The 14936-nt window shown below is 37.6% G+C and overlaps 1 protein-coding gene across 2 annotated transcripts in view; it reads right to left on the bottom strand.

Annotated features, from left to right (window-relative positions):
• The window catches only part of TMA16 (translation machinery associated 16 homolog), a 56218-nt gene that overhangs the window by 12919 nt on the left and 28363 nt on the right, over positions 1-14936 (bottom strand). The window contains exons 6-7 of one of the 2 annotated variants that reach the window (XM_072406004.1): positions 14645-14687; positions 11931-12538 (exon numbers count right to left, since the gene is read on the bottom strand). In XM_072406004.1, coding sequence (XP_072262105.1) covers positions 12367-12538; positions 14645-14687 — 215 coding nt within the window. In that variant the 3' untranslated portion in view covers positions 11931-12366. Of the gene's footprint in view, positions 1-11930; positions 12539-14644; positions 14688-14936 lie in introns of those variants that run through there. The other variant, XM_072406005.1, reaches the window with a different exon arrangement.

Raw genomic sequence — 14936 nt, 5'->3', positions numbered from 1 at the left:
TAAAAGGGCTTTTAAAATGTAATTTTACAGCTGTTCCTGAAAGAAGAGCTTTACATATTCTGTCACTTATCCTTTGCAATAATCTGAAAAATAAAAATTGCACTACAAAAAGCATTGCACAGATGGTTTCATATGTAGCACCACTACAGCCACTAATTAAAAGGTTGCAAGGAAAGCTAAGTGTTACTTGATCTTTACAGAAACTTGCTATCCCTCCATTAATATTTTCTTTAGATTTATTTAACATGATGATATGTAGCCCGGTACAGAACTCTTAAATGCATAAAATGTGTAAAAATTTGTCTCCTACTGTTTTATGTAGATGGTATACAGTTCAGGACAGGGACAGAAATGATACAGAGAGTTCAGGGTTAGGCTGATAAAGTGCAAATGCATAGAGATAGGCAAAAGTCAATGACAGTCATAATGGAACTGTACCCTTTACGTCCATGAACTACAGTGCTATCAGTAAGTACCCTATTATGCATGTTCCTTACAGGAAAGAAAAAGGCGTGCTTAACCTCCTGGGTGGTTCATTTCTGTCCGGATTTATCTTTTTTTTGTTTCATTGTTTTAGCTACCCCGAGCATCTTTTTTTACCCCAAATCACACTCGAGGTTACCGCTGGGGAGGATAAACAATATAAATAATGACTTTCAGAAAACTTAGGAAGGAAGGAAGGCTGTAGTGGATTCGGGTAGGGGGGTGACACTTTTAAGGTTAAAATGAACAGCATTACTTGCTGTTTAAAAACATAGTACAAGTTTTCTTTAAAATGAGCAGTAAAATGTCTTATTACCAGGTTTGGATTTCAAATTAAAAGCCCTGTGTTTCTGGCACAATCATGACTCATACAGTACCTTTTTAATGCCTTTTTGCAAATGAACCACATATCTCAAAGACTGCAAATTTGTGCTGGCACCATTTCATTCAAGGTCTCATTTCCTAGCACAGTTAATTGACTTCAGTGCATACTGATGTTCCCTTCCTGATAGTTTATATATAAAAACAATGTTTGATAAATCCATAACATTGGACAATAGATGACCATGGAAAATTGAGAACTGTGAAAAAAATTGCAACCTGTGACAGCAAATATGAAGATAATATAGTCATTCACTTTCTGTGTATTTTTAAATCTAAAGCACACAAAACCTAAAACCAATTAAATTGCAGAGATAATCTCAAACAGTTTAAAGAACAGCAATGAGTTTGTGTTCGATGACATGCAGAGAGAAATGCCATTTTGTCTCATTACCTTATGTTTTTTTTTTTTTAAGCAACAATTTAAATGATTCACAGCAAACATTTATTAGGATCAAAAAGAAAGTGTTTGGGCAACACATGGACATGTCCAAAATACACAAATTTCTATTCAGACATTCATTTTTAAAGGTTTTGTAAAGTGCCATATATTCCATGCAAGTGACAATCCTTCTGAGAGAATGTCCTCTGGACAGATGTGACAAAAATACAGCTTTCTGGTAATGCACATCATTCCACTGTTTACAAAAAACAATAAGACGCTGTCAAAGAAAAGAACAGTCCCTACATGTAGGGGGTTAACTGATGTTTTGGGGTTGCTTTGCTGCTTCAGGCATTGGTAGTCTTGAATGTTTGCATGGTAATATAAAATCTAAAGACTACCAAAGAATTCTGGGGCACAATGTAAGGCTCAATGTAATAAAACTGGGTCTCAGCTGGGGGTCATGGGTCTTACAACAGGACCCAAAGCATACTTAAAGCACCCTGAAATGGTTTAAGATAAAGCTCTGGAGAGTTCTGTAGTGGCCAGCAATGAGTCCAGATCTAAATCCCATAGAGCACCTGTGGAGAGATCTAACAGCAGTTGGGAGAAGGAAGAGTGGTTCCTTTGTAACACAGGGACAAAGACAGCACCCGTGTTACTAGAAAAAATTCTGGATGGACAGTATGTGGGACCTCGGTATCTCAAGTTTTAGTACTGAAGTGTAACCAGCAGAGTATTGTTTGCAGGGAAGCTCTAGTCTGCTGGTTCTGGTTTCACCGGGAATCTGTAAGAGCACGGTGGGGCAGCTTTCCAATTCCAGGTCCCACATTTTCCACGGCACATAAGCCTACAAAGCACACCTGGTGCTAAGCAGGAGGGCTGTGTGACTGTGTGAGCCACTATCTGGATTTTTGATTTGTGAAGAGAGAAGCACTGGATTAAAGCAAGACAGGTAATCTATTTTAGTCAGGAGGCTAAATATTTCAAGGACTTTTGTTTTTGTAACATTACTTTTGTTTTTTGGACATAAAATAATATTTTATAAACTAAATTAACCCCCCTAGCGTTCTAATTCTGTCAGTTTTTTTATGCAAAAAGTGATCCCAGTTTTTTTGGATAGAAATTTTTGTTTATATTGTGGGCCTGTAATTCTTAGGATGAACTCCCGGGAATGATAATTATATTTATTTATTATATTATAATCATAATTTATGATATAATACATAATTTTAAATAATTTTAAAAAATAATGAAATAATAGACAACAATGTAATCTTAAAATAAAATATAAAAATTAAAAATGTACTTTTATTTTTATTTCATGTTGTGCGGTGTTTTTGTACTGTAAAAACCATTTAAAAGCAGATTACATTGTAATCTGCTTTTAAATTTCCTGCCCGGACACACCCCCATACATCACCACTCACATCACCCAGAAGATGACATCCTCCCGGGTGATATGAGTGGGGATGTCCCGTCCGCCTTACCCCGACGCTGGAGCTGCTGCTCTGCAGGACTTCTGCATTGTGCTTCACATCTCACTGCTGATGCGAGCAGCGGCGTGGCCGGGACCCGGGTGGTATTTAAAAGAAGATTACTCAGTAATCTGCTTTTAAATTTCCCGCCTGGCCACTCCCCCCGACGGACCGGCACCCTGGCATCACAGCGGGACCATCCAATCGCCGCAGGAGCGCGGGGCAAAGGTAAGGGGGCTTCTAAAGCTACCCCGAGTGTGACTGGGGATTACCGCTATATGTACATATGTTCATGCAGTTTACATGTTGGATAATTTATATATATATATATATATATATATATATATATATATATATATATATATAAAATCATATATACAAATTTCAATAACTGGCTCTTTAATACAAATCGTATCTCCAGAGGACTCTTCCTTACTTAGCAGTATCAGATTTAGAGATGTTTCAGCAACTACATCTGTAACCAACAATCACTGCATAGTCAAAGTTGTTTAGAACATCTATTTTCTACATTATTTGGCCAAACAACAAATAAGACTCTTCTCTATGTCTGCATGTTGTTTATATTGTGTTGAATCCACATAATTCAATGTTTGATTTGAAGACGTGTATGTGTGTAATATTTATAGAGAAATTGTGCAGAAGTAATCCAGTAAAGTGTCAAAACAGACAAAGTTAAATACAAATTGAAAATGATTTTCTATTCATATAGCAGGATCATATTTTGTAGTGCTTTGTTCTTGCAATGTTCAATCAGTGTACTGATGCCCTGTAAGTAATTACATGATCCATTTTGATGGAATGGCTGAACATTTTAGCAGTGGAAAATAAAATCTAGTTAATTAAATTTGGAATACAGTAAAAGACATTTTGCTTTCCTGCTTGTCACATGACTTCATAGGAGGTTTTCTATGATGCCATAGGTCATATAAAAATACATTTTTTTTCTCAAGTGTTCAGGGGTTATTTTTATATGTAACTGAACACAGTAACAGGAACATTTTCTACTATTTTAGGTTAACCCATATATCAGCCTTAGCAGTGCTATAAATAGGAGAGGGTTAGGGTACTTCCATGATGCTAAATAAAAAGGTTTCCTATTCTTTATCTGCAACTTTGTCAAATGCATTTGTTCATGAAGAGGAAATTCTGTACATTACAGTGCCTATATTTAAGCTCTCTAATCATTTATGTTTGGGTTAAAATCTGACACAGTAATAAAGGCTACAGAGCACACAGCAAAAGGCCATTTATATATATAATATATTTTTGAAAGTACTAGGGGGAGGGATTAAAGGGGGCTAAAGATATACAAGAGTGTTGCCATTTGGGGGATCTCTTGCATTTTTTAAAGCAGACCTGCTTTCTAATGATCAAGTATGAACTACATACATATATATATATATATATATATATACATACACACCAACTACATAAAAGGAAATTCTGCAATGCTCTTGATGTTTCCCCACACCCATGACTCATGCCTGCGGGAGATCATACACGTGGCCACCTTTAGGGAATGAATAAGGGCGGTAGTGAGCTCTTCAGTATCACCAAAGTAAAATGTTCAAACATTGGTTCTTTTTGATCAAAGACCACTGATGCTGATTTACACCATCAGTATGTGTATGAGGTAAATTATTATGCGTAGGGTAACCTGACAATAACATTTTTACTAATTTAGCTACTAAATTTTCAAATTATTTTTAACAATGTTTATTACATTTACTTTTTACAACATAACTACATTTTCTTATTTTCTAGGAAATTCTCTTAAAAGCAGTGATCACCGATTTTAAAAATACATGTACAAATGAACAATTTGGAGACATCTGTTATTCAAACATATTATATTGCTTTTATTTCTATATAAAATTCAAATTTACCTTGGGGACCTTGGTTTAAATTGGAGCTTGCATTAAGCTCTGTTTGGTTCTATCTTCAACAGAATCGTGCTATAGCTAGTGAGAAAATATTTACTAAGTGGTTCTCAAGCCAAGTCCCAGGAGATTCTTGACAAAGTTTTGGTTTGGCAAGAATTACTAAAGTTTACAAGAATTTTTACAGAAATGTGAGGAATGGTATTTTTGAATAAAGGATGAAGAATTGAAAAAGTAGTTGCCAATTAGAGAAAAGGTTTCGGGGGCACAAAGTCGAAAAAAAAACTGTGGATTTCAGTTTTCCTTTTTAGAATAAGTTTAACACACATGCTGAATCTAGAAAACACGTGTAATCTTGAAATGTACTTTACACATCTCAAAATCTTGGATTTTCCCTCAGTTTCAATTGTGATTACAATGATCACAGGAACAGAGAGAAAGGGTGACTCTCCTCAGCAGAGGCACAGACAGAAATAGGAATATTACAGGATTTTTAATTTTCAGACACTTTAACAAATGATGGGGCTGTTTTTTTGTTTTCTTTTTTAAAAATATGCATGACTTTAGGGTTACTAGTTTGTTAAATATAAAGAGCAAGTTTGTTTTATTTACTGTGCTACAAAGTAAGTTTGCATAGATTGTTCCCATTAAAAAAATATATGGTATTTTTTGAGTTGAAGAACAAGCATAAAAGTTTCAGCTATCCTGTCCCTATGCTGCAAATCACTAACCTTGACTCCCCTCCTGCCCAAACATCAAACACTTTCCCTAAAAAAAGACGAATGAATGAAATCCAAAATGTAATGTTTTTCTAATCCTATAGTTCAGCCATATCTGCACATGGGGTGTCTGCACAGGTTCTCTTCTTTTGATCTTCTTTTGATCTTCAACTCCTTTGATGCCCAAAAACTTTGGCGAGCTAAAATTTTCTACATTAATTAATGAGTCAGAAGCCTGACCCCAACATTTCGTGTCCCCTAAGCCGAACTTTTGGCTAGTGAGGACTAAGTTAGGTTCTTAACCCCATAATATAGGAAGTGGGAGCATTGCAGGCACTGAGGAAGGAGATGATCTTGTTGGTCATTTGCTACTCATGCATTGAATGGATCTTTTAAATATTATTTTAACTTTTTTTTTTACTTTGGTTAATTTGTTTCTGCATTTTACTCATCAAAAGCTTAGTTTCAACTGCAAATATAAGCATCATACATAACCAGTTCTCCCTGTATTCCCAACGCCCTTTTAACTCAAAAATGTGTTTTTCCCATTTGTCATCCTATATAGGTAAAGCAAAGCCAAAAAAAAAAATACGCTTACCTTCAATTCGCAGAGCAGTCGATCCATTTGGGGGGTTCTTCCATCGGGTTCAGCGTCGGCCGGCGTACTAGGAGTCACTCTGTTCTTCTTCCTGACGCAGGTGCAGAATCGGGTAACATAGATGGAAAAAACAAGCATGCGCAGATCGACAATTTCTTTCCCTTTTGGCGAAAGGAATCTTTTTTTGCTCAGGCATGCGCAGAAGGAGCAGCCAAGAGCCTCCCGGGAAGGAGGTATCCGGGAGGCTCTGCGCTCCCATTCAGAATTAGGAGGGCAGGGCTGCACCTTTATTAAAAAAAAAAAAATAAAAAAAATAAAAAAAGTGTGTTGCACTTAAAAAAAAACACAAACAAACAGAATTGTTACCTTACATGAAAGGGTTGTCTACCCTTTATGTAAAGAGAAAATTCTGAGTTTAGGTACGCTTTGGAAAATGAGAGATGCTCAATGTGGTCTTGGCATTTAGTCTTCAATTATCTTTAGTCATGGGGAGAAGGATATATATATTCACATTTTCTATATTTTGTAAGAAAGAATATACACATTTTGTCAATGCTTTTGGAGAACACAAAGATAAATGATACTGCTGTGCTCTGACACATTCTGATTTTATATCGCACAGATGGAGGTGACACATAGGTCACCTCTGTCCTCCAATATGTAATCAGACAATACACCTTGTAACCTGCAGCGCACACTATGACAAGAATAAGGAAGACAATATAATTATATCCTTGGCTTGTATGCTCACTGAACATCTACTCCTGCTAACAACACTGTAACTATCCAGTATATATAATAGATTGTTTCGGGTCTACAGTTTAATAGGTGTAATGCTTTAGGTTCACACTGTGTTGTATGTGCAGTAAATAAAAAGGAAAATGGCCACAAAAAAAGGTGGAAAGTCTAAGCACATCCCTAGAACTCTACAAAAGCACCATGCAAGGAATAATAAAATGAATTACTGGAATACAAGGTATTCCATTCAGGAAGCACAGAAAGCAGCTGGGCAAGGCACAGAGAAGACCAGCAATAACAGATTTAATACCAAGAGTGAAGTCAGGACAGGCAGCAGGAAAGAATAGCCAGATTGAAGCAAAAGCCTTTATTTGCAATATGGGGTAACGCAAGGGTAACAGAACAAGTGGTCCAATGGCTTACCAGCACAATTCACAGTAGTCACAATGGTAACTGGGCCCCTGCTCCTGGAAGGCCCATGGAGCCCTCCATTGCTGTGGGATGGCAGGATGGGTGGAAATTGACAGGATGGGCAAGTCTGGGCCCTGCAAGCAGACTCACAGCAAGCAGCAGTGCTAGTTAGTACCTGTGGGTGTGATAAGGTCCTTAGCCCACCCCTGGGCCTGGGTAGCATTACCCACTTGTCAATCTTTGCCCATTCTGCTGGCCCAGCCCTGTCAGCCACCCTGGACATCTGAATGTACATGTGAGAATGGAGAAAAAGGTTGAGGGTACGTCCTGAGAGGATTCTGCGCTAAGGTGGTTTAGCTCTGAAGGAGGACTCTCACATTTGGGGGAGGATCTGACACTGAAGGGGTCTTAGAATATCAGGGGTCTGCATATAGGGAGGTCTACAACTGAGGGGGATCTGAGCTATATTGCCCAAGTTGTCAGAGGGAATATTGGATTCTTGACATAAGGTGGTACTGTATAAATAAAGGAAAATGGCCAGCACTTTTAGAATGGAGGAAACTAGAATGGTAGACAAAACAATGCAAAATACCATTAGATTGTCACATCCAAGCTGTCATTGTTGCCATGCAACATTCTCCCAGGCCAGGGGTCAGCAACCTTTACTATCAAAAGAGCCATTTTGCCTCCTCTTCCACTAAAGAAAAATAGTCTGTAGCCGCAAAACATAACACAGTTTATAAACTTTTAATATTTTTTTAATTTTACCTGTTACAACAAGTGTGCATGTGTAGGCCTACTTTGAAATAAATTAAACACTGAACTATGCCCCTAGAAGCCTCCAGCTTCTAACGTATCATCCTGTTACATTAGAAGCTGGAGGCTTCTAACGTAACGGTAGATTTTTTTGATGGGCAGAGTTCTTTATGTTCTGACGATGCCTTAGCGATGAAATTTTAAGGGGTGTTAGCCACAGGTGTCCCTCATTTGCAGCTTTAATTTTGTTCACCTGTACCCCCCAATCTTGAGCAATTGGGGTTCAGGTGCTAGAAGCCTCCAGCAATGTGTAACAGGGTAGATTATTTTGATGGGCAGAGTTCTTTATTTTCTGACGATGCCTTAGCGATTCAATTGTAGGTGGTGTTAGCCATAAGTGTCCTCCACTTGCACCTCTATTTTGGTCACCTGTACCGCCTCCCCCCCCCCCCCGTTCCAGAGAAATTGGGGTTCAGATGCTAGATGCTTCCAGCAATGTGTAACAGGGTAGATTTTTTTGATAGGCAGAGTTTTTATGAATTTTTCGGAGGTGTTAGCCACAGGTGTCCTGTACTTGCACCTCAAATTTTTTTCACCTGTACCCCCGTTTCCAGATAAATTGGGGTTTAGGTGCTAGAAGCCTCCAACAATGTGTAACAGGGTAGGGTTTTTTTTGATGGGTGGAGTTTTTAGGAGGTGTTAGCCACAGGTGTCCCCCACTTGCACCTCTAATTTTGTTCACCTGTACCCCCTTCCTGTTCCAGAGAAATTGGGGTTCAGGTGCCTCCAGCAATGTGTAACGGTAGATTTTTTTGATGGGCAGAGTTCTTTATGTTCTGATGATAGCCTAACAATTAAATTTTAGGGGGTGTTAGTCACAGGTGTCCCCCACTTGCACCTACATTTTTGGTTTTGTACATCTCCCCATTCCAGAGGAATTGGGGTTCAAAGGAGGGGGGTGTCATTGTACACACCCATTTGTACACGCCCCGTGGTAGATTTATTTCACTGGTAGATTTTTTTCATTAGAACACAGGATAGGGAATCCCCCTCATCCGCAGTGTCTTGGGAGGAAGGGGATCCCCCATCAGAGATCTCCCCGTGGCAGCCGAAGGGAGCCACAACAAGGAGGCTGAAGAGCCACATGCGGCTCCGGAGCCGCAGGTTGCAGACCCCTGTCCCAGGCGATGATGCCAGCACTTAGATCCACAGTGTTTTTTTCTTCCACAGGAACAGCCAGTGGAAAACCAAGGAATAAAAACAGGAAGATGCCCAGAAACCTATGTACATAAGTTGTAGCTTTTGGTGCTCAACCCAGTTTTCCTAATCACTCAAATCACAGGACTGAGAAATTGCTGAGTAAATACCAAGGGCCATTGAATTAGGAAAGTAATCCACAGCTGTTATCAACACAGGGCCTGGAAAGTGACATTTTTTTTTAGGGTTTTTTTTTTTTTTTTCCAAAAAATATATCAAATAAATGCTTATGCATTGCAAATTGTTTATAAAAATTATTTAGGTTAGCATATTAGATCTATTTCCATGTTAAGTGACAAACAATGAAGCTGAAAATAACACCAGAAATGTACAGTTTTTTTTTTTTACAGGAACAGTTAGGATGCGCATTTATCAGTGAACAGGTTCAATAAATCAAAACGTTGTCAGGCTAGCTTAAACTGGTTTCATCTCAAAGTACTTATTTCCATTTCTCTCCTTATTTTCCCTTTCTCAAAACAAATACAGTTCAAAACGCTCCAGTATTACTTTATTCTTTTATCCACTGTTTGGTATTTGGGCTATCCTCTTACTAATAATTACTAGCTCCAGAGATGTTCTGCAAATATTTTTATTAAGGTTTAAGTCGGGGGGACTCTAGGACATTCACAAAGTTGTCCCCAAGCCAATCATTTGTTGTCTTCACTATGTGCTTTGGGTCATTGTCATGTTGGAGGTGAACCTTTGGTCCAGCCTGAGGGCCTGAGCACTGTGAAACAGCTTGCCATTGATTATATCTTTGTATTTTGCTCCATTCAGCTTCCTCCCAACTCTCCAATCCCCCAGACCCTGCTGCTGAAAAACACCCCCACAACATGATGCTGCAACCACAGTGATGGTATTGTACGGATGATGAGCGCTGCCTGGTTTCGTCCAAACATACATTTAGAATTGAGGCTAAACAGTTCAATCTTGTTTCCCAGTCTGAGACACCTTCAGATGCTTTTTTGAAAACTCCAAGTAGGCTTTCATGTGTTTTGCACTGATGAGAGGCTTCGGTCTTGCTACTCAGCCATAGTCCAGATCAGTGGAGGGCTGCAGTTATGGGTGTGCTTCTGGAACTTAGTCCCAAATCCACACAGGAGACCATTGGGATTTTGGTGACCTCTCTCATTAAGGTCCTTCTCCCTCGATTGACAGGACAACAAGCCCTTGGAAGAGTCATGCCACGATTCTTTATTTGAGAATTATGGAGGCCTTCTCTGTACTCTTGGTAACCTTTATTGCAGCATTTTTTTTTTCTACCTTTTAACCTCCCCCTGTGCAACAATCCTGTCTTTGAGCTCTGCAGGCAGTTCCTCCGACCTTATAGCATAGTTTTTGCTATATACGTATTGTTAGCTGAGACCTTCTATAGAGGTGTACAATTAAATTTACCACAAATAAACTCAAATCCAAAGGTGCATAAACATCTCAGTAGTGATCAAGAGAAATGGGAGGCACCTGAGCTTTGTTGTTTGCAAATGTCTAAATACTTTTGTAAATGTGATATTTAAGTTTTTTTTTTTATTCTTTTTAATATATTGTCTAACAAACAATTGTAGCATCAGTTTGCAACTTAACAAAAATGAAAAGTAAAGGGGGTCTGAATACCTTGTGTGTGTGTGTGTGTGTGTGTATATATACACATACACACACACACATATACATACATACATATACACACACACACACCATTCCTTTTTTTTATTACATACCTTATTTTACACCCAGAGATGTCAAAGCAGACTATGAAATGCAGGCAGATCATGGCTGGTAGGAGGGGATTGATAGGGTTCATGGGAGGAATCAAATATCAAAATGCTCTAAGGATTGGATGTCAGGCTTACACGACAGAGTTGTAATTCCTAAGAAGGCTGTGTTTGTTCTTCTTAATAATTACTTTTCTAGTAATGACTAAATATTAATTTGGAAAACCGATACAAATTGAATGGAAAAGGTGGACCAAAGACTATCTGTGGGGATAACTGCTAAATCATGCAGGATGAGGTCAGAAATTATGCAGACTTGCAGAATATTCTACTACTACACTTATGTTGTGCTATGAAATCAAAATTAACAATTGAAATACAGGAAAGGAGCCTGTACAACTATCTAGACAAGTGTTTCTAAATCAGGTTTCCTTGGAACCCCAGGGTACCTCGAACAATGAGCAGTTTGTGACTCTCAAGTCAGTTTAACTGACAACAATTATTTTTTTGTAATGGGTCACATTTTTCTGGCCAGCAATAAATCAAAGAACTCCTAGTTGCAATGGCAACTGATCACTCTTTTCTTAGCTACAATAATTAAGGACCAACATTCTCTCTCTATTTGTTTTTTGAGCACTTAATGGCCTATAAGCATTTAAAAAAGTTTGCACACTCCTCAGGGAAAACATTCACCCGAAAAAAAACTAATATCAGAAGTTTGTGGGCAACTTCATATCATACTAATGCACATGAAATCATTTTTTAAATCTTATTTGAATCGAGTGATATTTTGCACTATTAGTGCTTTTCCATTTAGTAAATCAGACAAATAGTCTGTTCGAGAATACATACTGTAAGTCCTGTCCAATGGAGAACATTTAATACTTGTAACTGACTTTCAGTAAAAATAGTCAGATAAAAGAAAGTACATTTACCGTACTTAGGGCTATCACAGATCTAAACTCAGTAAAAAAAAAGGAAACAAAAAAAAAGACAGGCAGACTGGGTGCTCAATTGCCTTTTTTTCCTGCCATTACCCTTCTATGTGTCTACACTAGTGATACCAGTTTTGTTGACCATAAAACACACACCTAGAAAAGAAAAGAAGACACATTCCTGGTATATATATATATACCATATATATATATTTGTATTCACAGGGAAAATGATTAAAATTCATCCACAGTCTTTAGTTCAAGACAGCAATTATCTGTAGCACATCAAGTGCATCTAACACTTATTGAAATGTGCTCACTCTTTAGTTAATCATCTCACTTGAGACATACAGAGCTAGGTTTCATGAAACATCAGAAAAAAACTCCCTCCCTCCCTCTTGGATCCTGTAAGAACAACTCCAACCAATCTGGGTTATTAACATCAAATGATCTTGCAAAGATTAGGTATTTGAATTTCTGTTACGAATAACACTTACAAAAGATATGTCAAATACCAAACAACATTCCTCATTTCACATTCAAAGTTTGGAAATATTGCTTTCCAAGACATTTCTATGTAGTTTTGCTATTTTCATTTGAACAGTCTCTCGGTACACTTCACTCGTCTGCACTGTCTGACTCGAGAGAAGACTTGTCTTCATTTTCCAGGTTTTCTTCCTCTTTATCATCTTTGGCTGCAAGATCGCCCTCGCTCTTAGGAAGTGAATCGCTAACAGAGAATTTGCGCATTTTAATATTTGGCAGCTTCTTCAGATCCAAATCCCATTCTCTGAAAAGTGAAGCAAAAGAGAACAATGGGAAAAAAGAAGATGAAGGAGAGAAGGAGTTTGTTAATTTATCAGAACTGCACAGAGCTGCCCTGAGGAAATCTAGAAAATGGTTCATCAATCAGACATACCTTCAGTGCCTAAAATTCTACAACAGGCCAAAGTGGTGCATTTATTTATAAATCATATAAAATACAAGTGTATAAAATGCATCTTCATTACTGAAATGTACCTTGTGTAGTAGGGAAAAAAATAGTAATGCTTTACTGCCTTAGAAAAAATTAGAGAAAAGTAAAATGCCTGTTACGTAAAAATTCCAAAAGCTTTGTTTTATTTTATGTATTCTGTCAGATATATTTTCCTATTATTTCTTATTTCAAATATATACTATTACACTCTCACACTACACAGCTATCGGTAAAAGAGTTTGATTTGTCAGATAAAATCTCCCTTTGGGCTTGGAATCAGTTTGAGATGCTTCTGAGATCCTTGAGTATCCACCGACAATTGCATTCGATCTCATGTTTTTATTGGGTTTTTCAAAGCATTGTTCAGACAAGCAAAAGGGTTTAATTCTGTCAGACAAGTAACAAAAGACTTGTCACCAGTACCTATGGTGCTGAAGATGTCAAGATGGACCAAAAAGAGCCAATTAATTTGTGAATGCAATATCCCAAAAGGAAACATCAGAGCACATATGTCGCTAAAAATTGCCTAATTGTTTAAAAATTACTGCAATTATGCAGTGGTTTCAAAAGTTAAGAATGAGCACTGCTGATCTATAATATCAAAAGGAATCACATAATCAATGGTAGCATATACCAAGGAAGAGACGATCAAATGAAAATAGCATACTTTACAAAGAAAAAAATGCATCTTCTACTTATTATGCAAGTGAATGGAGCTATATACTGTATTCCTAAATGTAATTTCTAAAGCAATATGCCCTGTATGACCTCCGTGTGCAAGTGAAAGATAATTTCACAACTAAGGTCTTATGTGTTTTTATTTTGAAAGTAGTTCTTTAAAGAGAATAATAACTATTCCTACATTTCAGTATTTTTTAATCGTAAAATGTCAGAAAGTTCGCTTCATGGCCCAGAAATGATCAACATTAACAGGAAATATATTGCTGGCTTCCTATTTTTGAGACCTCCTAAGGAATAGTAATGATGTTTAGTGAATAGTGGGTGTCATCACTAAATGAGGAGTCAAATGCTGCCTTTTCCCAGTTTACCAAGCATTAATGGATGAATTTGCAAGGTTGCAGGGAGAAATACTGATTTTACAACGAGGGACATAAGGATGTAGAAAATTCTACTGTTTTAATAATATTAATAGGGCAAATAAATCACTTGACTTCTGTAATTGACATGCTTCTGCCATATTCTAAAGGACAACAGACTTATACAGATACCATCTGTGCATGACACACATCTCAAAAGGTGAATCACTCCACTGAAAACAATCATTCATACATTGTGGTTATGTGGATGGACTGTATTGCATGCATATAATTATAACCCTGGTTAATACAGGGCTCATTATTTTGTACATTAATAGCAGTCTTTAAAACAGTACAAAGCTTTGGTGTAACTACCACTAGAGATGCCCAGAGTAATATGGGACCAGAAGAAGTGCTGGGACCCAGGTGGGGTGGAATTTGTGCCCCCTCTCTGCTACGAGAGGTGCAGGATGGCAGCAGGAATCAGAACTCCCATTCACCCACAAAGCCCCAATTATACTTAATGTACCCTGTATTCTCTCTCTGGGCTACTGAAAACTTATCCTAGAATTTTGTTCCTCCTACTAACCAAACACCAGCTCTTTTTCACTGGGCACACTATATATGATTCCCACAGAAACCTCCTTGTATCATTACTGCCCCTCCTACTAAGAGCAATATGTTAACCCTTGCCCTGGATAATGGTAATGGAAACGTCAGCACTTTTACTGTACCAATCGTGCACCTGCTTTCATGGCGATTCATTGTAGAATTTACCCCATTTAACCAAAGGATAATAAAAGCCCTGACAGTCCTCCCAATGTACCATGTTGACAGCTACACAAGTGAAATACAGATGCATAGAACAAAGCTAAAAAAGTACCTGAAAGTTTTAAGATGTTTTGAATTCACAATATCTGGTATCTCTGTAAAAGTAAAAAAAAATAAAATAAATAAAGTTAGTACAAAAAAAAAGGCAACTTAATGTTATTCTTTTCACAAACAGAAAAAAAACTGGACAAATAATAATAAAACAACATACTATGTTAAACCCTGAGACCAAAGCCCTTAGGGTCCATACACACACTAGATTTTTGTTGGCCATATCAATTGTTTGTGACAATAAAACAGTAACTATAAGTATATATTAAGCAATTACTATTATATTCATTCAC

This window comes from Pyxicephalus adspersus, chromosome 3 (assembly GCF_032062135.1).
Source record: "Pyxicephalus adspersus chromosome 3, UCB_Pads_2.0, whole genome shotgun sequence".
NCBI lineage: Eukaryota > Metazoa > Chordata > Amphibia > Anura > Pyxicephalidae > Pyxicephalus > Pyxicephalus adspersus.
Note: the sequence above shows the minus strand (reverse complement) of the source record. Positions and strands in the feature narration are given on the sequence as shown.